This window comes from Strix uralensis, chromosome 3 (genome assembly GCF_047716275.1).
Source record: "Strix uralensis isolate ZFMK-TIS-50842 chromosome 3, bStrUra1, whole genome shotgun sequence".
Taxonomy (NCBI): Eukaryota; Metazoa; Chordata; class Aves; order Strigiformes; family Strigidae; genus Strix; species Strix uralensis.
The window spans coordinates 115958308-115983202 of NC_133974.1; the positions used below are offsets into that span (position 1 = coordinate 115958308).

The 24895-nt window shown below is 53.8% G+C and overlaps 2 protein-coding genes across 2 annotated transcripts; both read left to right on the forward strand.

Annotated features, from left to right (window-relative positions):
• Positions 1–1150: 1150 nt before the first annotated feature.
• On the forward strand, positions 1151–5215 carry LOC141941911 (uncharacterized). Its single transcript, XM_074864889.1, has 7 exons — positions 1151–1195; positions 1556–1751; positions 1959–2058; positions 2186–2331; positions 2938–3029; positions 3116–3274; positions 3635–5215. Exons 1-7 carry the CDS (start codon positions 1152–1154, stop codon positions 3639–3641), a joined length of 744 nt encoding a protein of 247 aa, XP_074720990.1. The 5' UTR covers position 1151; the 3' UTR covers positions 3642–5215.
• Positions 5216–11875: 6660 nt separating this feature from the next.
• LOC141941912 (uncharacterized) lies at positions 11876–14442 on the forward strand. Its single transcript, XM_074864890.1, has 7 exons — positions 11876–11920; positions 12281–12476; positions 12684–12783; positions 12911–13056; positions 13655–13746; positions 13833–13991; positions 14352–14442. The coding sequence occupies exons 1-7, from the start codon at positions 11877–11879 to the stop codon at positions 14356–14358; spliced, it is 744 nt and encodes a 247-aa protein (XP_074720991.1). The 5' UTR covers position 11876; the 3' UTR covers positions 14359–14442.
• The last annotated feature ends 10453 nt before the right edge of the window (positions 14443–24895 follow it).

The window sequence follows — 24895 nt, forward strand, 5'->3', positions numbered from 1 at the left end:
TGCTCCTCGGCCAGAGCCGGGAGGAGCCGTGCTCCCTTGTTCCCTGAGTGTCACCCCGCAGGTTGGGCACCCCAAGGGAGGACGGATGTCACCCGGACGAGCAAGGACACCCGCTGGGCAGCGGCCGCTGGACGTGATTCTGCGGGACAGGGAGCCTCCCTCTGCTGCTGCTCGCAGCCTGGGGGAGGGCAGGGCGAGGGCTGGGCGGGGCTGTCCCACTGTCCCGCCGGTTCTCAGGAGACTGCGAGCCGGAGCCGCTGAGCCAGAGCCCTGGTTCCAGCTGCCGGCTCCCTGCCCGTCCCGTCCCGCCGCACCGCTCAGCACCGCGCTGCAGGCAGGGCAGGGCAGGGCAGGGCAGGGCAGGCTCCGGGAGCGCTGGCCTGGTGGTTCCCACTGACGGGCTCTTGCTCTCTTTCCCTTTGCAGCAGGAGGGAGCGGCGGCAGCACCAGCAGGAGGAGGAGGGGGCTGCCCTGGCCCTTTGCGCTGCGGCGGAGCCCGTCCGCTGCCCCGGCGCCAGGGCAGGCGGGCTCCGGCTGCAGCAGGGCGCTCTTTGGGCAGCCCCTGGCAGCCCTCTGCGGGGAGGCCGGCACGCTGCCCCGGCCCATCCAGGTAGGCCAGCCTGGACAGGGGGGCCCCGGCCCTCCCTGTGGCTGCTCCAGAGCCACTGTCCCCAGCGGCTGCGGGGGTGGCTGGGGCACTGGGCTCTTCACCCACGGCCACCGCTTCTGGCGCCAGACCCTTTGCGGGTGGGGGGGGGAGCCCAGCCTGGGGCAGAGCTCTGGCCTCTGCCGTCACTTGTTTCTTCAGCCAAGCAGCTGTCCTCCTGCGTCTCCCGCAGGAGCTCCTGGACATCCTGCACCAGCGAGGACCGTCGACGGAGGGGATATTCCGGAGATCCGACAGGGGGACGGCGCTCCAGAAGCTGAAGGAGGACCTCGACCGCGGCGCAGATGTGGACCTGGCAAACCAGCCTGTCATCCTGCTGGCTGCCATCCTGAAGGTGAGCGCTTCTGCCCTGCAGCTGGAAGAGCTCCTGGCTGGCCTGGAACCTTCAAAGGCTCACCTGAAGCCCTTGGCCTTGCAGGACTTTCTCCGCAGCATCCCGGGCAAGCTGCTCGTTGTCGGCCTCTACCAGGACTGGATGCAAGCCATGGAGAGGCCAAGCAAGGAGGCCAGGGTGGAAGCGCTGAAAGTGTAAGTGTGGCCAGCAGCCTGCCTGTTGAGTAGGGAGTGGCAGAGTCCTGGGACTTGCCTGAAAAGGGACGGGCTGCTTAGAAGGTTGCATTTTCTGGCAGCTCGCATTTGCTGGGCTGGGGTTGCATTTTGGGGGAAAGGACGTGGGCAGGGAGCCCTCCCTTGCGTGGGCTTGGGTGAAACCAGGAGCTGGGAAGCAGCAGTGTGTTTTCTTCCTGAAGCACACGAGCCCTGATCGCTGCCTGAGAGCACCTGGAAAGTGGCACAACACAGACACTGGCTCCCACCTGCCTTGTGCAAGCTTCGGGGACAGCTGTGGGCAGCATCTGCTTCCTTAACGTTGTGTTCCTGCTCCCTCAGGGTGGCCGAGAAGTTGCCTGCAGCCCATCTCCTCCTCCTCCAGCGCCTGATCTCACTGCTGCAGAACATTGGCCACCACGTGTCCACCAGCAGAATGACCTCCAGCAACCTGGCCATCTGCCTGGGGCCAAACCTGCTGGGCCCACCCGACGAGGACCTGCTCCCGCTCGAGGCCATGCTGGAGGTGACCGAGAAGGTACGCTGTATTGACCGGCTGCCTGCAGCTTGCCTGGACCCTCAGAGCTTCCTCCTCTCCTGAGCAAATGCCGGTGGAGTGGCTGCCTGGAAGAGCAGCCCCACAGCCACAGCCACAGTCTGTGCAGAAGCAAGGGTCAGGAGCAGGAAAGGCTGCTCGGCACATTTTCAGACACCTGCGCTGAAACCAAGGCTTTGATGTGTGCAGGTGAAGCTGCTGGTGGAATTTCTCATTGAGAACGGCAGTGACATCCTGGGGGAGGAGATGGCTGGCCAGATGTCACCAGAGCCCATGGGCAGATCCACAGGTAGGAGGAGGGACTGAGGGTTGTCACAGCCTGAGCGGACAGCGGGGGTAGGGCTTCCTGTGGGTTTTGCTTTAGCTGTTGTCCACTTCCAACAAGTCACTTGGCTGCACGTGCTTTTGCTTTCCAGAGCTGCCTTTGGGAAGGGAGCATGGCCCGGCAGGTGAAGCAGTCGCACAGCTCCAGGCAAAAGCCTGCCTGGATGCACCAGCCTCTCTGCTCAGCCTCCAGAGAGCAGCAGGGGCAGACGCGGTGCTGGGAGCAGAATGGGCGGAGGTATGGCAGCTCCACGAGCGCTGCAACAATGTGGCTTAGGTAGGAGGAGGGGAGTTGCTGCTGGGTCCAAGCAGCTGCTGTGCCTCTTCCTGGCGTTCGACCTCTTGTGGCTTTGCATTTTATTTCACACCACCGCCCCCCCCCCCCCCCCCCCCCCCCCCGGGAAGAACACCCTGTAAGGAAAACTGGCAAGGTCTTTTCTCCAATGCCTTAGGCATGTGCTTAATCAAAGGAAATACCTACAAAATGCCACAGAAAGATAGATTTCAAAAGCAAAGCCTCCCACCGCACAAGGTTGTAGTGCACCAAATGGGCATCCACAGAGCTCTGTCTTGGGAGGGCAGAAGAGATTCTGGCAGAAGGAAGTGGGCCAGCCTTCTCTTGCCCGGCAGGGGATCGCAGGCTCTCTGCTGAATGGCCCCACAAATGAACTGTCACACCCCCACGTGAACCCTGTGTTCCAGAGTGAGATCCTTGGGAGAAAGGGCTAATGCAAACCGGCCAAAGGGATCTCCTCTGTAGAGATAAGGCAGCAACGTGCCAAGCAGTTGCTTGCTACTTCAGGGCATCCCTTGCCACCTGCTAATGACGACCTTTCTGTTTTAGGCACCCGTTGCTCTGTCTCCAGCCACCCCCGCGACCACGGTAGAGGCCCTGGGATGCGCAGAGGAACCAAAGAGCCTCTCAGAGCAAAGAAGGTAAAATGAGTCAGCTTTGGTTAAATCAAGAACTGATTCCGATTGATCCTGGCTTTACCTGTCTAATCATGCTGTGGGATGGAAAGGTTTGCAGGCTTCCGCCAGGAGAACGCCAGCCAAAGGAAAAGAAAGAGAGAAGAGGCCTGGGCAGAAGAGACGGAACCCCACCAGGCGAAGAAGAGAAGAGAGGAGAAGATGGGCACTGCAAGAAAAGCAGGGAGGTGCAAAAGATCGGGAAGCCCCAGGTGTGTACCAGGCTCTGCTGCCCATCTTTGCCAACTCCCCACACTGCTCTAAGTCAGTCCAACTCACTGGCAAGGGACGGCGAGGGGATGGTGCTATGCAGGGTTTGGAAAGAACGCCGTGGCAGCTCCCCAGGGGAGCCCTCCTGTGTGGCACAGGGGCACTGTGCACCTCTGCACCTGCACAGCTCTCTAAGGGCATTACCCATGGGGATAAGGGGCCGGAGCCACCCCAGAGCCAATGCCAGCAGTAGCTCTCTTCTGGGATATCAACAATTCCTGTTTCCCAAAGAAAGGGGAACCAAGCCATGCCTGTTGCTGCCTTTGTGGCTTTACCAGTGCTTTCTGGCTCTGTCGTTGTAGGTGCTGATTTTGCTGTTACTGGTTGAACCCGTGTGACTCCTGGGCTCCTGCAGTTAATGTCCGCAATAAAAGGACATTTTCTCTCTTCTGAGTGTGTGTGCCGTACGATATTCTGGACGAGGTAGACGTTGTTTTGTGATGCATCCTTGTGGAGGAGTTTGGGATCATCTCTTGCGCCAGAATCCTTTCCAGCAGGCATCGGGGCTGAGTTGAGGTGCTCGAGGAGTCAAACCAAAGCACAGCATCCCATAGAACCGCTGAGGCTGGGAGGGACCTGTGGAGGTCCTCTGGTCCAACCCGCCTGCTCAAGCAGGGTCACCTAGACCAGGTTGCCCAGGACTGCGGACTAATGGGCACGTTCCCTGTCACACAGAGCATCTCACGGGCTAGAAAAGGGATGCTCTGGAGAGTTTCTGGCAAATCTCTGGAGAAGAGCATCTCCCCGCCCCTCCACCAGGGCCTTTTTCAGCTCTGGTGCCCTTCCCAAGGACAGCCCCACCAGGTGGGTGCAGTCAGCACTGCAGGAAAGAACAGGCAGCAGCCACCACAGTCAGCACTGCGGGAAAGCTGGGACCCCGGAGACCCTCCCAGGCTCTCCAACCCCAGCCTAGCCCAGTCCAGACAGCGTCCACAAGAGTGGTCTTCCATCCCTTTTCCCAACGTGCTGAACTGCCCTTAAAGCGTTAACCACCGGGCTGAAGTGCTAAGGCTTGGACAATAGGCCCAAGCCAGAGTTGACCTATAGAGGAATCCTGTATATTTTGTACCTGATAACCGTTGTGCTAGTAGGTATTGTACTAGGTTATAACAAACCGCCTATCCTGATGTAAAAAGCGCTAAAGTGTTGAAGTGTTGAAGCCTGAACAACAGGCCCCGAGCCAAAGCTGCTAACTTAGTATGTAGTCATTAACGATATGTGTATGGTCATTAATGAAAGATGTAGCTTAGATATCATAGACTCCTGACTGATGATGAATGTAATGGAAACATGTCTATCCTGAATGTATCTTTCTTCTTCTTGGCATAGAGGTAAGTTAACAAGGCCATGAAGCCTGCTGTCCGGCCTTGGGACCAGACGTGTGGCCTTGTTCTAAAAAGAACATAAATAAATTAGATAAGCAGGGAAACTCCCTTAGCTTCTCCCTTGAGCCCTGGCCAGGCTCCGGGGGAATCTAATGTGAGAGTGAAACCAGATGTTCCGCTCAAAACAGAGGTGCCAGCTGTTCTGGCTTGCTGATTTGGGGCTATATAAGGCTGGACCCGCTCACAGCGACTTTGGAAGCCTCACCTACGGGTGGACGCACCGCGTAGGATTTCCCACTTGCCGGGACAGGCTCTCCAAATCCTCGCTGTAACCGGGGCTGCCCAGCCACTGCGGGTCTGGATGATGGTGACGTATGCAAGTGGTGATGGATCTTTCTTAATCACTGTTCTCTCCCTCAGGTAGTAATGATTTGATGCATGACCCTGTATTTTCCTATTTGTTTAAGTGCGCTATTGTGTCTTTTCGTACTGTATGTTTTCTGTATTATTCTGTTACGTTATTTAGCTATTTCCAGTAAAATACGCCTGCTCTCTTCACTCTGGTGTCTGAGTTTAATTGGTATTCCTAATCAGCAAAACACGGGCCCACAATCTGTCTGGTTGGAGTGTAAAATAGCCAAAAGATGCCGGTTTCCTGCATTTTTCCTGCAAAGACTCTGATTTCCTGCATTTTTCCTGAAAAGGGCAGGTTTTGAACCCTCTTCATCGCTCCTATTTTAATCAAGGCATCGCGCAGTATCAACAGTTCCACCAGACACACGCCATCCAAAGCTGACTATGGATCCCCTTTTTGCCACGGGGAGGGCCTTTCGCACAGACGTGTCCCTGGCTGTGCTGGCTGCTCGGTGGGTGAAGGTCACGGCTCACAGTGGAGTCTGTCTTTCGCCACGATGGTCATTTCCAGGGAGAGCAGCTTGTTGTATTGACCAGGACCCTACAGGGAGAACAGAAGGGCAGGGATGCAGACGCAACACTTGCCACAAGTCCAGCGGAGCAGCTTGCTCCAGCGCGGCCCACTGTGACTTTCTGTGCTGCTGGAGCTGTGCGGATGCTCAGGGGACAAAGCGTTAAACCTGAGTTACCTGCATGAAATACAGCTGTCGCCAGCCTCGGTGCAAGCTGACGCAGGAGCTGGTCCTGACAACCACCAACCCAGGGCACGGAAAGCTTTGAACAGCTGTGACTGTTCTGGAACAGACCGTGCCACGTGCATCCGCTTCTATTAACAACTCTTCTCCTGCAGCAGAAAAGGAGTTTGAGATCTTGCTCACGGCTACAGGAGGACGGTGGTGGCCTCGGATGGTGTGTGAGGCTCGGGGCTTGCCTTGCCTATGAGCAGCTATGCCCCCAGAGTGACAGAGGCTTTCCCCGGGGAAGAGCCATCAGCGCCCATTTGAAATGGAGGAAAACTTCACTACGGTTTTGGTTGTAGGTGGAAAGCTGTGGGTCAGGGAGGAATTCTGCATCTTCCATAGCGTAACAGAGGCAACTGGCTGTACAGCAATTTTTTGGTTTGTCTAATTCTTCCGGGAAGAGTCTTATGCCGGTACCGAGTAAGGCGGAGTGTCAGACAAAGTAGCTCATTGAATGGGCATGATACGGGGAAATTTACTTGCCTATTAAAAGCCCCATTGCTCTAGAAGTTGCATCTTTTTTCTCTAGTCCTTTCTCTTGGAAGCGGGTGGGCGGAGGGGCATGGAGGGTTTATCTTCATACCTCCTAAAACCTGCATTGTAACAGTCAAGACAGAATATGCCTTTCTCCTGTACCTTCTCTTTTTTGAACGTGCTGAATTCAGTCAATTGCCCACTGAGTTCAACAGCCATCTCTGATTTTTAGCCTTTGGCTCAACAGCTAGATGCAACCTCCCATCACTGGCGTTAGCACATTTAATGCAGATCATCTGCTCTCTACTACTCTAGGCTACCTACTATCTAACAGTCTAGGCAAGGGTACAGCCTGATACAACGTTGCACATAAGGTCAGTACTACCAAGGGGTGTGACATTCCAATGAAAAACAAGAGAGCCTGTACACCTTTTAATGGCTTGAAGGGATGACAGGGAGAAGCACCGTATTTATAATACACACACACACACACACAAGTGGATCTTCCCCCTCAATTTCTGATCATCCTGTGAGAAAGCCGTGCGCCGCATGATGCACGCACTGTCCACATTCAGTGATGCGGATGACGGGGCAGAGCGCACCCTCAGACAGCTTGCAGAAGGCACACGACCGGGAGGAGAGGCTCCTGCAGCCGGGAGTTGTGTTGCCAACCAGAGGGCCCTTGACAGGCTGGAGAAAGGGGCTGCCAGGTGCCTGCTGTCGTTGAAGAAGGGGAAGAGGGAAGAGCAAAGTGCTGGACCTGGGCAGGAAGAAGCCTTTGGAGCCGTATGTGCTGGGGGAGACCCAGCTGGAAAGCAGCTGTGCAGAGCCCTGGGGTCATGGTGGACCCGAAGTTGAGCAACTTGGAGCCAGCAAAGTACCCCTGGGGCAACGGGGGCTAAGTGCATCCCGGGCTGCAGCAGGGAAACCACTGGCAGCAGGTGGAGGGAGGGGGTGCTTCCCCTCTGCTCTGTCCTGCTCTGGGCTCCCCAGCGCAAGACAGCCAGGGCCATGCTGGAGAGAACCCCCAGCACGAGGCCCCGCCCACTTTCAGTTGGGCTCCCAGAGGCGGCCATTTTGGAGCCAGCAGCCACCAGAGCCGGAAGCAGGGGGCTGTGCTGGCACGGAGCAGCGCTGGCAGGAGGCAGGCTCTGGCCGAACAGCGCTTCCCGGCACCGGCACCCTGCTTCCCGTCCTCGCTGTGACCGGCTGGGCCGCATCCCAGAGCGGTGCAGAGCGAGGGTCCTCCTGTCCCGGGCAGGATGGGCCAGGCCAACTGCTGCTGGCACTCCAGGTAGGATGCCCCCTGCGGCTCGGGGATGGGTGGGCACGGCCGGGCCCCGCAGCCGCGGCCTTTCTCATGCCCGCCGCTCTCTGCTCCGCAGGGAGGCTCTCACCGACGCCGAGGCGGTGCTGAGCACAGACGTGTGGCTGACCCGGGGCCGCAGGAGGAGCGAGAGGCGCCTTCTCCTCCTCCAGGAGGAACTGGTCATTGCCAAGTTGCGGTAAGACCCTCAGAGCCCCACTGCCTTTCCCCCATCCCTGGCCCTGCCACCAGGCCAGGGACACTCTGGCACCAGCCCCAGGCCCTGGGGCCTTGGTGCTGGATGCACCAATGTCCATCCCAAGGTGTCCTGGTTTAGCCAGGATAGGGTTAAGTTTCCCCAGCAGTGGGGAGGGAGCTCTAGCCGGGTTATTCAATACCATGCTGACGTCAGGTCCGGGCGCCCAAGCGCGGGAAGATTGGTAAACGCGTGGGGTGGGGTCCCTTCCCTCACTGCTGTATCGGTATATCCCTTGTTCTGTTTATTGTTATTACTGTTATTGCCATTGTTCTTGTTGTTGTTCGGTTTGTTGCTGTTGCACTGTTGTATCAAACCTCTCCTTATCTCAGCCCCGGGGTCTGTATTTCACTCCCTGCCCCGTTCCGGTCGGAGGGTGGGGGAGGGGCAGCGTCAGCGTGGTCTCGGGTCCCGGCGGGGCCTAAACCACCACAGCCTTTTTGGCACCCAACGTGTGGCACGAGAGGGTTGAGATAAGGACAAAAGGAGAAGGTGTGTTAGAGCCATCTGTTAGGTGCCATTTTTCTGGTTTTATTCGTATTTGTTTGATAAGGAACATTTGCAGTGCTGGCCAATTTGCTTGCGTGGTGGGGCTGGATTAATCCTTATATCCCCTGTGTGTTCCCAGTGCTGGCGTTTGTTATCGGTGGAAAATGTGTCAAGGGTTTTATTTTGCTATACTGGCTACTGACTGCTTATAATGTGCTTGGATCACTGCTTGTGGGGGTGAACCGGTACCTGTTTGCTGCCTGGGCTTTCGTTAGGGGTCTCACCGCCTCTGTGGGTGAGCCAGGGGAAGAGATGCTCTCGGTTTTTGAGAGTTTTAGCTATCCTTGGAGCACCCAGGCCAGTGTGTTTGCGGCACAGCGCTTTCTGAATGTCTGCCAGATCTTGTTTTGGGCCATGCGGTACTTCTCCAATAATGGCACCACCCGGAAACCTGCCCCGAGGGCAGATAGCTATAAATGGCAAGGTGTGTGGGAAAAGATGGGCAAGTGCCTGAGTCAGTGGTCACCCCCAATGCTTTGGGATTTCACTCCCAAACAAGTGCAGAGTCCTGATAAACTGGTGGAGTGTTTGGAAAAGGTGTGTTGCCAATCTGACAAACCCCGGGAGACACAACTCGTTGCGATGTGCTGGGGGCTTGCCCATGCTTACTGTGTCATCTTTAACACTGCTCACTTTAACCACCACAGAGGGGCAGGTGGGGGGCAGGGCTCTGCCAGAGGGCACCCCAAGGCAGCCACCTCCAGCTCACTGCCTGTCTCTCTTCTCCGCAGACGTGGCACCACCCTGCACCCACAGCTCCGCCTGGCCCTGGACCAGCTGTGGGTGCTGAGCAGCGGGAAGGAGGCAGCGGGGGACGTCAAAGAGGAGGAGGAGGAGGAAGACAGCGACGAGGACAGGACCTCCATCATCTTCATCTGGCCCAGCGGCACCTGTGTTGCCACTTTCGGGTGAGTCGTGGTGCCACGTCCCACGGCCGGGCAGGAGAGGGTCCCAACCGTGCCCACACCACCCTGTGAATGGCCTCTGCCCTCCGTGCAGAGCCTGGGCAGGGAGCAGGCAGCACGCCGGCAGGGAGGGATGGGGGTGCGTTTCCACATCCTGCATCCCCTGGTCACCTTTTGGTCCCCAGAAGGGAAGGGCAGGGGCAGCTGCTCTGGCAGGACACAGGGAGCCAGGGCTTGGGCAGCACCCCTGTCCCGCCCCACGGGGCCTCGTGCTGCCCCTCTGCCCTTCCCAAGGGGCAAGGCTGTGCCGCGGCCCAGGGGCTGGGGGGCAGCGGGGCCTGACGCTGGTTCTCCTCTCTTTCTGCAGCTCCCGGGCACTGAAGCAGCTGTGGTTGGGCAAGCTGCTGGGGTAAGCTAGGGGGGTGCTTCAGGCGCGGCCGGATGGGGCAACACAGCTCCCCAGGTGGGGAGAGCTGCCGCCGCGGCTGCGGGCAGCTCTCAGGCAGAGCTGCCTGAGAAGGGAGAAGAGGTGGCTTGGGGCTCAGCCAGCTCTCTCTCTGTCCCTTGCTGGTGCACAGGACACCCGAAGGAGCCACGGGAGCCCGCGTGACCGACGTCCCATCGATCAAACTCCTGCAGAAGGAGCTGAGCCGACGCCATGCCGTGAGTGTCTCTCTAGTCTGGCCACTGTCCCCGAGCGCTGGCCCTCCAGCCGAGCAGCAGAGGCATCGCTGCTCACCTCCTTCCACTCTTTCTCTCCTGCCCAGTGGAAGACATTCAGCGCCAGGAGCCTGGAGAGGCTGATGGAGGACCAGGCAGAGGTGAGAACGGCTGCCTTTCACCCGCCTCTGGCTGTGCCGGGGTGCCAGGGATGTGCAGCGAGTGGGGTGAGCCTGTGCAGGGGGGAGGGAGGGTCCCGCAGTGCCACCCCGGGCGCAAAGAGGCTTGGGGAGCCACCAGGAACGCCGCATGTCCCCGCTGGTGGTGCTGGGAGGAAACCTGCCGCGTGAGGCAGAGAGTCCGGGAGGGCAGAGGGTCCCCGCTCTGCCGCCCTCAGGCTGCTGGTGCCGGGTGGCCGCTCGCCGGTGGCCCTTTCCGCCGTGGGGATGCTCTCTAAGCGCAGCCTGGTTCTTGCAGGCTGATCCCAAGCAAGGGCCTCCAACAGCCCCATCTACCAATGGAGGGGGACTTTGCCACTCACCAGGTGAGTTTGGGAACGAAGGACAGGGAGGGCCTTCTTTTCTCCTGGACCGGCACGTCTGCACAACTGAGGATGCTGTTGCTGCTGCCCTTTGGCCAGAGAAAATCGGTGCCCATCACGCTGCAGCAGGAGAGAGCTGAGCGCTCGGGACCCTTCGACAGTGCTGAGCACTCGAGGTGCTGCCTGCCTGAGCTCTGTCCCCAAAGCCGGGCAGATGGGTCCCTGCTCCTCGGCCAGAGCCGGGAGGAGCCGTGCTCCCTTGTTCCCTGAGTGTCACCCCGCAGGTTGGGCACCCCAAGGGAGGACGGATGTCACCCGGACGAGCAAGGACACCCGCTGGGCAGCGGCCGCTGGACGTGATTCTGCGGGACAGGGAGCCTCCCTCTGCTGCTGCTCGCAGCCTGGGGGAGGGCAGGGCGAGGGCTGGGCGGGGCTGTCCCACTGTCCCGCCGGTTCTCAGGAGACTGCGAGCCGGAGCCGCTGAGCCAGAGCCCTGGTTCCAGCTGCCGGCTCCCTGCCCGTCCCGTCCCGCCGCACCGCTCAGCACCGCGCTGCAGGCAGGGCAGGGCAGGGCAGGGCAGGGCAGGCTCCGGGAGCGCTGGCCTGGTGGTTCCCACTGACGGGCTCTTGCTCTCTTTCCCTTTGCAGCAGGAGGGAGCGGCGGCAGCACCAGCAGGAGGAGGAGGGGGCTGCCCTGGCCCTTTGCGCTGCGGCGGAGCCCGTCCGCTGCCCCGGCGCCAGGGCAGGCGGGCTCCGGCTGCAGCAGGGCGCTCTTTGGGCAGCCCCTGGCAGCCCTCTGCGGGGAGGCCGGCACGCTGCCCCGGCCCATCCAGGTAGGCCAGCCTGGACAGGGGGGCCCCGGCCCTCCCTGTGGCTGCTCCAGAGCCACTGTCCCCAGCGGCTGCGGGGGTGGCTGGGGCACTGGGCTCTTCACCCACGGCCACCGCTTCTGGCGCCAGACCCTTTGCGGGTGGGGGGGGGAGCCCAGCCTGGGGCAGAGCTCTGGCCTCTGCCGTCACTTGTTTCTTCAGCCAAGCAGCTGTCCTCCTGCGTCTCCCGCAGGAGCTCCTGGACATCCTGCACCAGCGAGGACCGTCGACGGAGGGGATATTCCGGAGATCCGACAGGGGGACGGCGCTCCAGAAGCTGAAGGAGGACCTCGACCGCGGCGCAGATGTGGACCTGGCAAACCAGCCTGTCATCCTGCTGGCTGCCATCCTGAAGGTGAGCGCTTCTGCCCTGCAGCTGGAAGAGCTCCTGGCTGGCCTGGAACCTTCAAAGGCTCACCTGAAGCCCTTGGCCTTGCAGGACTTTCTCCGCAGCATCCCGGGCAAGCTGCTCGTTGTCGGCCTCTACCAGGACTGGATGCAAGCCATGGAGAGGCCAAGCAAGGAGGCCAGGGTGGAAGCGCTGAAAGTGTAAGTGTGGCCAGCAGCCTGCCTGTTGAGTAGGGAGTGGCAGAGTCCTGGGACTTGCCTGAAAAGGGACGGGCTGCTTAGAAGGTTGCATTTTCTGGCAGCTCGCATTTGCTGGGCTGGGGTTGCATTTTGGGGGAAAGGACGTGGGCAGGGAGCCCTCCCTTGCGTGGGCTTGGGTGAAACCAGGAGCTGGGAAGCAGCAGTGTGTTTTCTTCCTGAAGCACACGAGCCCTGATCGCTGCCTGAGAGCACCTGGAAAGTGGCACAACACAGACACTGGCTCCCACCTGCCTTGTGCAAGCTTCGGGGACAGCTGTGGGCAGCATCTGCTTCCTTAACGTTGTGTTCCTGCTCCCTCAGGGTGGCCGAGAAGTTGCCTGCAGCCCATCTCCTCCTCCTCCAGCGCCTGATCTCACTGCTGCAGAACATTGGCCACCACGTGTCCACCAGCAGAATGACCTCCAGCAACCTGGCCATCTGCCTGGGGCCAAACCTGCTGGGCCCACCCGACGAGGACCTGCTCCCGCTCGAGGCCATGCTGGAGGTGACCGAGAAGGTACGCTGTATTGACCGGCTGCCTGCAGCTTGCCTGGACCCTCAGAGCTTCCTCCTCTCCTGAGCAAATGCCGGTGGAGTGGCTGCCTGGAAGAGCAGCCCCACAGCCACAGCCACAGTCTGTGCAGAAGCAAGGGTCAGGAGCAGGAAAGGCTGCTCGGCACATTTTCAGACACCTGCGCTGAAACCAAGGCTTTGATGTGTGCAGGTGAAGCTGCTGGTGGAATTTCTCATTGAGAACGGCAGTGACATCCTGGGGGAGGAGATGGCTGGCCAGATGTCACCAGAGCCCATGGGCAGATCCACAGGTAGGAGGAGGGACTGAGGGTTGTCACAGCCTGAGCGGACAGCGGGGGTAGGGCTTCCTGTGGGTTTTGCTTTAGCTGTTGTCCACTTCCAACAAGTCACTTGGCTGCACGTGCTTTTGCTTTCCAGAGCTGCCTTTGGGAAGGGAGCATGGCCCGGCAGGTGAAGCAGTCGCACAGCTCCAGGCAAAAGCCTGCCTGGATGCACCAGCCTCTCTGCTCAGCCTCCAGAGAGCAGCAGGGGCAGACGCGGTGCTGGGAGCAGAATGGGCGGAGGTATGGCAGCTCCACGAGCGCTGCAACAATGTGGCTTAGGTAGGAGGAGGGGAGTTGCTGCTGGGTCCAAGCAGCTGCTGTGCCTCTTCCTGGCGTTCGACCTCTTGTGGCTTTGCATTTTATTTCACACCACCGCCCCCCCCCCCCCCCCCCGGGAAGAACACCCTGTAAGGAAAACTGGCAAGGTCTTTTCTCCAATGCCTTAGGCATGTGCTTAATCAAAGGAAATACCTACAAAATGCCACAGAAAGATAGATTTCAAAAGCAAAGCCTCCCACCGCACAAGGTTGTAGTGCACCAAATGGGCATCCACAGAGCTCTGTCTTGGGAGGGCAGAAGAGATTCTGGCAGAAGGAAGTGGGCCAGCCTTCTCTTGCCCGGCAGGGGATCGCAGGCTCTCTGCTGAATGGCCCCACAAATGAACTGTCACACCCCCACGTGAACCCTGTGTTCCAGAGTGAGATCCTTGGGAGAAAGGGCTAATGCAAACCGGCCAAAGGGATCTCCTCTGTAGAGATAAGGCAGCAACGTGCCAAGCAGTTGCTTGCTACTTCAGGGCATCCCTTGCCACCTGCTAATGACGACCTTTCTGTTTTAGGCACCCGTTGCTCTGTCTCCAGCCACCCCCGCGACCACGGTAGAGGCCCTGGGATGCGCAGAGGAACCAAAGAGCCTCTCAGAGCAAAGAAGGTAAAATGAGTCAGCTTTGGTTAAATCAAGAACTGATTCCGATTGATCCTGGCTTTACCTGTCTAATCATGCTGTGGGATGGAAAGGTTTGCAGGCTTCCGCCAGGAGAACGCCAGCCAAAGGAAAAGAAAGAGAGAAGAGGCCTGGGCAGAAGAGACGGAACCCCACCAGGCGAAGAAGAGAAGAGAGGAGAAGATGGGCACTGCAAGAAAAGCAGGGAGGTGCAAAAGATCGGGAAGCCCCAGGTGTGTACCAGGCTCTGCTGCCCATCTTTGCCAACTCCCCACACTGCTCTAAGTCAGTCCAACTCACTGGCAAGGGACGGCAAGGGGATGGTGCTATGCAGGGTTTGGAAAGAACGCCGTGGCAGCTCCCCAGGGGAGCCCTCCTGTGTGGCACGGGGGCACTGTGCACCTCTGCACCTGCACAGCTCTCTAAGGGCATTACCCATGGGGATAAGGGGCCGGAGCCACCCCAGAGCCAATGCCAGCAGTAGCTCTCTTCTGGGATATCAACAATTCCTGTTTCCCAAAGAAAGGGGAACCAAGCCATGCCTGTTGCTGCCTTTGTGGCTTTACCAGTGCTTTCTGGCTCTGTCGTTGTAGGTGCTGATTTTGCTGTTACTGGTTGAACCCGTGTGACTCCTGGGCTCCTGCAGTTAATGTCCGCAATAAAAGGACATTTTCTCTCTTCTGAGTGTGTGTGCCGTACGATATTCTGGACGAGGTAGACGTTGTTTTGTGATGCATCCTTGTGGAGGAGTTTGGGATCATCTCTTGCGCCAGAATCCTTTCCAGCAGGCATCGGGGCTGAGTTGAGGTGCTCGAGGAGTCAAACCAAAGCACAGCATCCCATAGAACCGCTGAGGCTGGGAGGGACCTGTGGAGGTCCTCTGGTCCAACCCGCCTGCTCAAGCAGGGTCACCTAGACCAGGTTGCCCAGGACTGCGGACTAATGGGCACGTTCCCTGTCACACAGAGCATCTCACGGGCTAGAAAAGGGATGCTCTGGAGAGTTTCTGGCAAATCTCTGGAGAAGAGCATCTCCCCGCCCCTCCACCAGGGCCTTTTTCAGCTCTGGTGCCCTTCCCAAGGACAGCCCCACCAGGTGGGTGCAGTCAGCACTGCAGGAAAGAACAGGCAGCAGCCACCACAGTCAGCACTGCGGGAAAGCTGGGACCCTGGAGACCCTCCCAGGCTCTCCAACCCCAGCCTAGCCCAGTCCAGACAGCGTCCACAAGAGTGGTCTTCCATCCCTTTTCCCAACGTGCTGAACTGCCCTTAAAGCGTTAACCACCGGGCTGAAGTGCTAAGGCTTGGACAATAGGCCCAAGCCAGAGTTGACCTATAGAGGAATCCTGTATATTTTGTACCTGATAACCGTTGTGCTAGTAGGTATTGTACTAGGTTATAACAAACCGCCTATCCTGATGTAAAAAGCGCTAAAGTGTTGAAGTGTTGAAGCCTGAACAACAGGCCCCGAGCCAAAGCTGCTAACTTAGTATGTAGTCATTAACGATATGTGTATGGTCATTAATGAAAGATGTAGCTTAGATATCATAGACTCCTGACTGATGATGAATGTAATGGAAACATGTCTATCCTGAATGTATCTTTCTTCTTCTTGGCATAGAGGTAAGTTAACAAGGCCATGAAGCCTGCTGTCCGGCCTTGGGACCAGACGTGTGGCCTTGTTCTAAAAAGAACATAAATAAATTAGATAAGCAGGGAAACTCCCTTAGCTTCTCCCTTGAGCCCTGGCCAGGCTCCGGGGGAATCTAATGTGAGAGTGAAACCAGATGTTCCGCTCAAAACAGAGGTGCCAGCTGTTCTGGCTTGCTGATTTGGGGCTATATAAGGCTGGACCCGCTCACAGCGACTTTGGAAGCCTCACCTACGGGTGGACGCACCGCGTAGGATTTCCCACTTGCCGGGACAGGCTCTCCAAATCCTCGCTGTAACCGGGGCTGCCCAGCCACTGCGGGTCTGGATGATGGTGACGTATGCAAGTGGTGATGGATCTTTCTTAATCACTGTTCTCTCCCTCAGGTAGTAATGATTTGATGCATGACCCTGTATTTTCCTATTTGTTTAAGTGCGCTATTGTGTCTTTTCGTACTGTATGTTTTCTGTATTATTCTGTTACGTTATTTAGCTATTTCCAGTAAAATACGCCTGCTCTCTTCACTCTGGTGTCTGAGTTTAATTGGTATTCCTAATCAGCAAAACACGGGCCCACAATCTGTCTGGTTGGAGTGTAAAATAGCCAAAAGATGCCGGTTTCCTGCATTTTTCCTGCAAAGACTCTGATTTCCTGCATTTTTCCTGAAAAGGGCAGGTTTTGAACCCTCTTCATCGCTCCTATTTTAATCAAGTGTGATGGTGAATGGTGGATGGTTGATGGTGGGAAGGTGGATGGCGGATTGTGGGATGGTGGATGTTGAATGGTGGATTGTGGGATGTTGGATGGTGGATGGTGGGAAGGTGGATTGTGGATGCTTGGATGGTGGATGGTGGATTGTGAGATGGTGGATGGTGGGATGCCGGGTGGTGGATGGTGGGTAGTGCCGGGTGGATGTGGAAAGGTGGATGGTGGACAGTAGTTTTTGAATGTTGGGAACATGGATTGTGGATGGTGGATAGTGGATTGTGGGATGGTGGACTGTGGGATGATGGATGGTGGATGGTGGATGGTAGATTCTGGTTTGTGGGATGGTGGATGTTGGATGGTGGATTGTGGGATGATGCATGATGGATGGTGGATGGTGGATGATAGATTGTGGGATAGTGGATGGTGGATGGTGGGAAGGTGGATGGTGGATGGTGGACTGTGGGATGGTGGATCGGGGATGGGTGATGGTGGATGGTTGGAAGGGGTAAGGTGTATGGTAGATGGTGGATTGTGGGATGGTGGATGGTGGATGGTGGATGGTGGATTGTGGATGGTGGATAGTGCTATGGTGGATGGTGTATTGTGGGATAGTGGATGGTGGATGGTGGAAAGGTAGATTGTGTGATGGTGGATGGTGGACCTAACCCTAACCCCAACCCTAAACCTAATGCCCCAAACCCTAGCACTAATGGCTCTAACCCCAACCCTAAAGACCCTAACCGTAACTACTAACCTTAACCATAAAGACCCTAACCCTAATACTAATGCCCCTAAGCTAACCCTGATGGCCCTAACCCTAACTACTAACCCTAAACCTAAAGACCTCTATCCTAACACTAAAGGCTTCTCTTACCCTAACCCCAACCCTGCTCTAACCCAAACCCTAATCCTAACCCTAATGATCCTAGCCCTGACTCTAACCCTGACTCTAGCCATAATGACCCTAACCCTCATCCTGACTCTAACCCTAACTCTAATGATCATAACCCTAAACCCTAACCCTAATTTCCCTAACCCTGACTCTAAGCCTAACCCTAATGGCATCACTAAACCTCACTTTGACTATAACCCTAACCCTAATGCCCCTAACCCTAACCCTAATGGCCATAACACAAACTACTAACCCTAACCCTAAAGACCCTAACCGTAACCTGACCCTAACCCTAACAGCCATAACAACCCTAACCCTAATGACCCTAACCCTAATGCATCAACCCTAACACTAATGGCCCTAATCCTAAGTATTAACCCTAACCCTGAAGACACTAACCCTTATACCTAACCCTAACATCCCTAACCCTAATGGACCTAACCCTAACCCCAACCCTAACCCTAATGATCCTAAACATAACCCTAACGCTAATGACCCTACCGCTAACCCTACCCCAATTACCCTAACCCTAATCCTAATGGCCCTAACCCTAAACTCCAATGGCCCTAACTCTAATCACTAACCCTAACCCTAAAGACCCTACCCCTAACAGCCCTAACGACTCTAACCCAAACCCTATATGGTCCTAACCCCAAAACTAGCCCTAATTACCCTAACCCTAATGGCATCAGTAATCCTAACGCCAACCCGACTCTAACCCAAACCCTAAATCTAACACTAATGATCCTAACCCTGTCTCTAACCTTGAGCCTAGCCATAATGACCCTAACCATCATCCTGACTCTAACCCTAACCCTAATGATAATAACCCTAAACACTAACCCTAGTTACCCTAACCCTGACTCTAAGACTAACCCTAATGGCATCATTAACCCTCATCCTGACTATAACCCTAACTCTAATGCCCCTAACCCTAACACTAATGGCCCTAACTCTGACCCTAGCCCTAACATCCATAACCCTAACCCTAATCCTAACAACCCTAACATCCATAACCCTAACCCTAATCCTAACAACCCTATCCCTAACCCTAACCCTAATGACTCTAACCCTAATGACCCTAACCCTAATGCTAATGACCCTACCCCTAACCCTAATGGCCCTAACCCTAAACTCCAATGGCCCTAACGCTAATCACTAACCCTAACCCTAAAGACCCTACCCCTAACAACCCTAACAACTCTAACCCAAACCCTCATGGTCCTAACCCTAACCCTAGCCCTACTTACCCTAACCCTTACCCTAATCCTAATGGCATCATTAACCCTAATGCCAACCCTGACTCTAACCCAAACCCTAATCCTAACCCTCATGCTCCTAACTCTGGCTCTAACCCTGAGCCTAGCCATAATGCCCCTAACCCTCATCCTGACTCTAACCCTAACCCTAATGATCATAACCCTAAATGTTAATCCTAATTGCCCTAACCCTGAGTCTAAGTCTAACCCTAATGTCAACACTAAACGTCACCCTGACTAAAACCCTAACCTTAATGCCCCTAACCCTAACGGCCATAACCCAAACTACTAACCCTAACCCTGACCCGAACCCTAACATCCATAACCCTAACCTAACAACCCTATTCCTAACCCTAACCCTAATGACTCTAATCCTCATGGCCCTAACCCTAAGGTTTATGACCCTACCCCTAACCCTAATGGCCCTAACCCTAATTATCCTAACCCAAACCCTAATGGCTCCAATCCCTAATGGCCTTAACGTCCCTAACCCTAATGGCCCTATTGCTAACTCCAAAGACCTTAACCCTAACCTTAATGGCCCTAACCCTAAAGACCCTAACCTCAACTACCTGTGGTGGTGCAATTCTTACACCCCACCCCACCCCCCGCCCCTCTTTGTTGGGCTGCTTGGTGCTAGGCGCGATTCCACCCACATCCCCGAGTCTGTGGAGATAAGGACTGATGACGTTAACGAGCCTGGCTCCTGCCCCCTGCCGATTTCTCAGAAACGGCTGTAACAGCCCATCATCTCCTAAGGGCCTGGCACACCTGTGCCTGGGATGTGGTCAGATGGGAACAATAACAGAGCTGCACATTCATGAAGTTCTTGTGTAACTGCTGGAAGGCACCAGATGGTATTTGACAAAAGTCAATTATCTTGGACCCTATAAATGGCGACCACCAGGGAGACCCTTTGAGCTCTCCTGGATCGCAGCGGCCTGTGACCTGAACCTCCCCTGAGCTGGGACGCCTCTCAGGTACCAAACCCTTAAGGTGTTGTCTGCTCCAGACAGAAGGCCAGGGCGAAGTCCCCCGCTCGAGTCTCAATTATCGCCCATTGAGGAATGCCAAGGCATTGTGAGTATTTGCTCTAAACTCGGGAGGGAAATTTTCTTTGAGCTAGCTTCTCTTTACTCTGTGTGTGTGTGTGTGTGTGTGGGTACATACCCTTGTTTCTGTGTGTGTATGTCCATTCTGTGTTCATTCTACTGAATCCAAACACCTTTGTTTCTGTGTCTTTGTCCGTTTTGTGTATGCGCATGTATATATAAAGGTACCGTTAAGTAAGTTAGTGTGAATCTTGTCATTTTAGAATCTGTGAATAAGTCGCTTTTCTTTCTTTCAGTATTTCTGAATTATTTTGTAATAATAAATTGCTGTTAGTTATTCATAAACTTAGATTTCTTACTAAATCATTACCATGTCAATACTTTCATCCGCGACACTACCCTAACCCTAATCCACAGGTAACCGGTACAGTTTATTATAACAGTTACACCTGATGTTTACAGGCTGTCATTGTGAGCTACAGTTATGCCTTCTGGTTATTGGTCACAGTTACAGTTATGGTTTAAGATTACTGCTTAGGTTTACAGTTACAGGTTGTACTTTTGCCTTATGGTTGTGGGTTATGATTACAGGTACATCTTATAGCTGTGTCTTATGTTTACCATTACAACTTCTGCTTATACTTTACTGCTCTACACTAGACTTACAGTTACAAATCCTACTTTTAGCTTATGGTTGTTGGTTACAGATATGTCAATGCCTTATGTTTTCCAGTTCTCATTGTGGGTAACACAAGTTATGCTTACGCTTACAGGTTGCACTTACGCTTACAATTTATGCTTATAATTTATAGGTATGGCTTATGATCACACTTACAGCTTAGAGTTACTACTTATGGTTATGGGTTAGGGTGACAATTGCAATTTAAACATTAGGGTTATACATTTAGAATAACAAATGGCAGTTTAGGGTTAGGGCGGTTAGGGTTAGTCATTTGGGTTAGGGTTAGGGCGTGCGCGATGGTTAGGGTTGGGATTAGGGACTTTAGGGTTAGGGGTTAGAGTTAGGGTTAGTGTTTAGGGTTAGGATTAGTGGGTTAGGGTTAGTGTTAGGATTAGGATTAGTGGGTTAGGGTTGGGGTGTTAGGTTAGGGTTAGTGGGTTATGGTTAATCTTAGGTTTAAAGTTAGGTTAGGGTTAGGTTTAGGGTTTGGGTTTAGGGTTTGGTTTAAGGGTTAGGGTTAGTGATACCATTAGGGTTAGGGTTACAGTTAGATTAGGGTTAGTGTTAGGGTTACTGATGGGGTTAGGTTTAGGGTTAGTGATTAGGTTAGGTTAGTGATGGGCTTAGTCTTAGAGTGAGGTTTACGGTTCAGTTTATTGTTATTTTTAGGGATAGGTTTAAGTTTAGGGTTAGTGTTAGAATGTGGGACAGGGATAGATTCAGGTGGTATGCTTGGCATTAGGGTAAGGCTTAGGGGTTATGTTTAAATTAAGTATAGAGTTAGATGTTAGCATATTTGTTAGCTTAGGGTTATTTTTAAGTTTAGGGCTAGGTTTATGTTTAGGGTTAGGTTTAGTTTAAGAATTAATGCTTTGGTTTAAGTTTAGGGTTAGGGTTTGCTTTAGGGTTATGTTTAACATTGTTCAGGGTTAGTGTTAGGGTTACAACCTTAGTGTTAGGGCCTTATAGGTAGGGTTAGGGTTTGGGTGAGTTTTAGGTTTAGGGTTAGTGGCTATGGTCAGGGTAGGGTTAGGTTTGCAGCCTTTGGATCAGTGTTATAGTGCCTTAGGCTTAAGTGCTAGGGTTAGCATTAAGACCTTAAGGTTATAGTTGCAGCATGGATAGGATTAGGGTAAGGGCTTTAAGTTTATGATCAGGGTTAGGGTTATGATCACGGTTTTAGGTTTAGGATTAGGGTTAGTGCATTAGGCTAAGGGTTGTCCTGGTTTAACCAGGATAGGGTTAAGTTTCCCCAGCAGTGGGGGGGAGCTCTAGCCGGGTTATTCAGATACCATGCGGATGTCACATCCTGGCAGGTCACATTTTTCCTGGCACGGAGCGCGGTGCACTCGTGGTTTTGTACATCGTGCTTCAAACTGCTGTATTTGGTAGCTATTTTGCTCTGTTCATTGCTATCACTATTACTGTTATTGTTGTTGTTGGTTGTGTTGCTATTGCATTGTTGTATTAAACCTTTCCTTATTTCAGTCTTGGGGCTTTGTATTTCACTCCCTTTGTGGGGGAGGGGCAGCGGCCGCGTGGTCTCAGACCCCGGCAGGGGCTAAACCACCACAGGGTTAAGGTGAGTGTTAAGCATAGTGTTAGAGTTAGGTCTTAGGGTTGGGCTTAGAGTAAGTTTTAGGGTCTTAGGGCAAGTTTTAGGGTCTTAGGGCCTTAGTGTCAGGGTTAGGGCCATTATGACTAGGGTTTGGGTTTTGGGATTAACTTTAGGGTCAGGGTTTGGGTCGTTAGGTTTAGGGATAGCATCATTAAGTTTAGGGTTAGGGCCATGGGTTAGGGTTGAGTCTAGGGGTTTGTGTTAGGGTTAGTGTCAAGATTAGTGTTAAGGTTGGTTAGACTTAGGGCTAGGGTGAGAGTTGAGGTTAGGGAGATTATATTTTGGGTTAGGGTTAGTGCTAGCATTATGATTGGGGTTTGGTTTAGGGTTAACAGGTAAAAGGTTAGAGATGGGGTTAGGTTTATGGTTCAGTTTATTGTTTTTAGGGGTAGGTTTAAGTTTAGGACTAGTGTTAGAATTAGCCATAGGGTAAGATTTAGGTGGTAGGGTTGGCATTAGCATAAGCCTTAAGTGGTACGTTTATATTAATTACAGTGTTAGATGTTAGCATTAATCTTAGCTTAGAGTTAGATTTATCTCAGGGCTAAATTTAGGTTTATGGTTAGGTTGAGTTTAGGAATTAATGCTTAGGTTTAGTGATAGGTGTTAGGGTTAAGTTTCATGCTGGTTAGCGTTAGGGATAGGGTTCATGCATTAGGGGCAGCATTAGACTTGGGTTTAAGGTTACACTTAGCGTAAGGGTTTTAGGTGCAAGTACCTCCTGTGCGGCTCAGAAGATGGTGCGCTTGGATGGTATGGCTAGGTCTGTCAGGACTGCTTGTTCAGGGCCAAAGCAGGCACAAAGCCCCAGATTTGCTGCTGGGCTGGACAGGCTGAAAAGCACTCAGGAAAGCCAGGGAGAGAATTCCCTGCTAGCACCTTCTGTGTGGCTGGGCAGATGGTTTCATTGGATGGTGTCGCTGTATCTGGGAGGACTGCTTGTTCTGGGGCAAAGAGCCCCGGATTTGCTGTTGGGCTCTACAGGCTGCTCAGATGCTGGGATAGCGGGACCAGTAGCATGGAATTAGAGGGTAGGGAGGCCGGGCAGCTGGGATCCCTCTCTAGGGAAGGGAGCATTGACAAAGCCATTGGAAAGAAGACATAAAATCTCAGTCTCTGAAGTTGACTTCTGTCAAGTGTGAGGGAGAAGTATCCCTTCAAGGAAGATTTTGTATGTCATCCAAGTAAGTGGACCACTATGGAGTGAGGTATTCAATACTTGAGGGAGCTAGCTGTGCAGGAGACGGTTTACCATGACCCAGATAATGCACAGCTACCCACAGATCCAGATGAAGTCCAATGCACCCGGCCCACGTGGCGGAAGTTTGTACGGAGCACACCCTCATCATATGCCAGTGCATTAGCACTAATGGACTGGAGAGACAGAGGGACCAACAGTGGGTGAATTGGCTCGCCGACTACAACGATATGAAGAAAGTCTCTCTTCCTCCCTTGTCATGGCTGTGGAGAAATTATCTCAAGAATTCCAACAATTTAAAGAGGACATGTCCTACTCCCCACCTGCATGGACCAGAATCTCGGCTATGAGGAGCAGTCGCTTCTCTACTCGAGAGAACCAGCGTACACCAAGGGGGAAGCTGTGGCATTGCCTGTGTGACTATGGAGAAGACACGAAGAAATGGGATGGAAAACCCACCCACCTCCTAGAAGAGCAGGTACGTGAGTTGGAAGGAAGAATAAGTACAAAACCGGGGTCTTTTAGGAGAAATGCTGCTCCAGTTTCTAGTAATCAAGTGCCCAAACAGAGCAGAAAGGTCGACTTTGCTCACGATCCTATGAGAAAAACTTCTGATTTGTATTCACAAGAAGTGAGTGACCAAGATGAGGCTGAAACCCGTGCACACCACACTAACCCATTTGTCGTTAGCGGGTATTATGACCAACATTAGAGGGGCCCTGCCTCCAGCCAGGCAGAGGACAGGGACAACCGAGTTTACTGGACTGTGTGGATTCGATGGCCTGGCACATCTGACCCCCAGCAGTATAAGGCTCTAGTGGACACTGATGCTCAATGTACCCTAATGCCATCAAATTTTAAAGGAGCAGAATCTGTTTGTATTTCAGGAGTGACAGGGGGGTCTCAACAGCTGACTGTATTGGAGGCTGAGGTGAGCCTAAGTGGAAAAGAGTGGGAAAAACACCCCATTGTGACTGGCCCAGAAGCTCCATGCATTCTTGGGATAGATTATCTCAGGAGAGGGTATTTTAAGGACCCATAAGGGTATCGGTGGGCTTTTGGTGTAGCTGTCTTGGAAACAGAAGGAATTAAACAGCTGTCTATGTTACCTGGTCTCTCAGAGGATCCTTCTGTTGTGGGATTGCTGAGGGTTAAGAACATCGGGTGCCAACTGCCACTACAACCATGCACCGACGGCAATATCGCACAAATCAAGGCTCGGTAATCCCTAACCATAAACTGATTCGCCAACTAGAGAGCCAAGGAGTCATCAGCAAGACGCGCTCCCCTTTTAACAGCCCCATATGGCCAGGGTGAAAGTCTGATGGAGAGTGGAGATTGACAGTGGACTATCGTGGCCTGAATGAAGCCACACCACCGCTGAGTGCTGCCGTGCCAGAACTTCAATATGAACTGGAGTCGAAGGCAGCCAAGTGGTATGCCACAATTGATATTGTCAATGCATTTTTCTCCATCCCTCTGGCAGCAGAATGCAGGCCACAGTTTGCTTTTACCTGGAGGGGTGTCCAATACACCTGGAATCGGCTGCCCCAGGGGTGTAAACACAGCCCCACCATTTGCCATGGACTGATCCAGGCTGCACTGGAACAGGGTGAAGCCCCGGGGCACTTACAGTACATTGATGACACCATTATATGGGGTAATACAGCAGAAGTTTTTGAGAAAGGGGAGAAAATAATCCAAATCCTTCCGAGAGCCAGTTTTGCCATAAAGCACAGTAAGGTCAAGGGACCTGCACAAGAGATTCAGTTTTTAGGAGTAAAATGGCAAGATGGACGTCATCAGATTCCAATGGAGATGATTAATAAAATAACAGCTATGTCCCCATCAAATGTTTGATTCTAGGGTTCAAAAGCTCCTTTTCCTGCTCCAAGCCCTCATTTTTAAGGCCCTAACCCTCCTTTTCACAGTACAAACCCTAGTTTTGGGTCCAAACCCCCCTTTTTTGGGTGCAAAGCCTCATTTTTCTGCTCCAAGCTCTACCATGCTCTCCCACAGGAAAGAAATCCTTGAGGGTAGGGGCATTGCTGGCTACAAACCCGTAATTTGCAAACTCT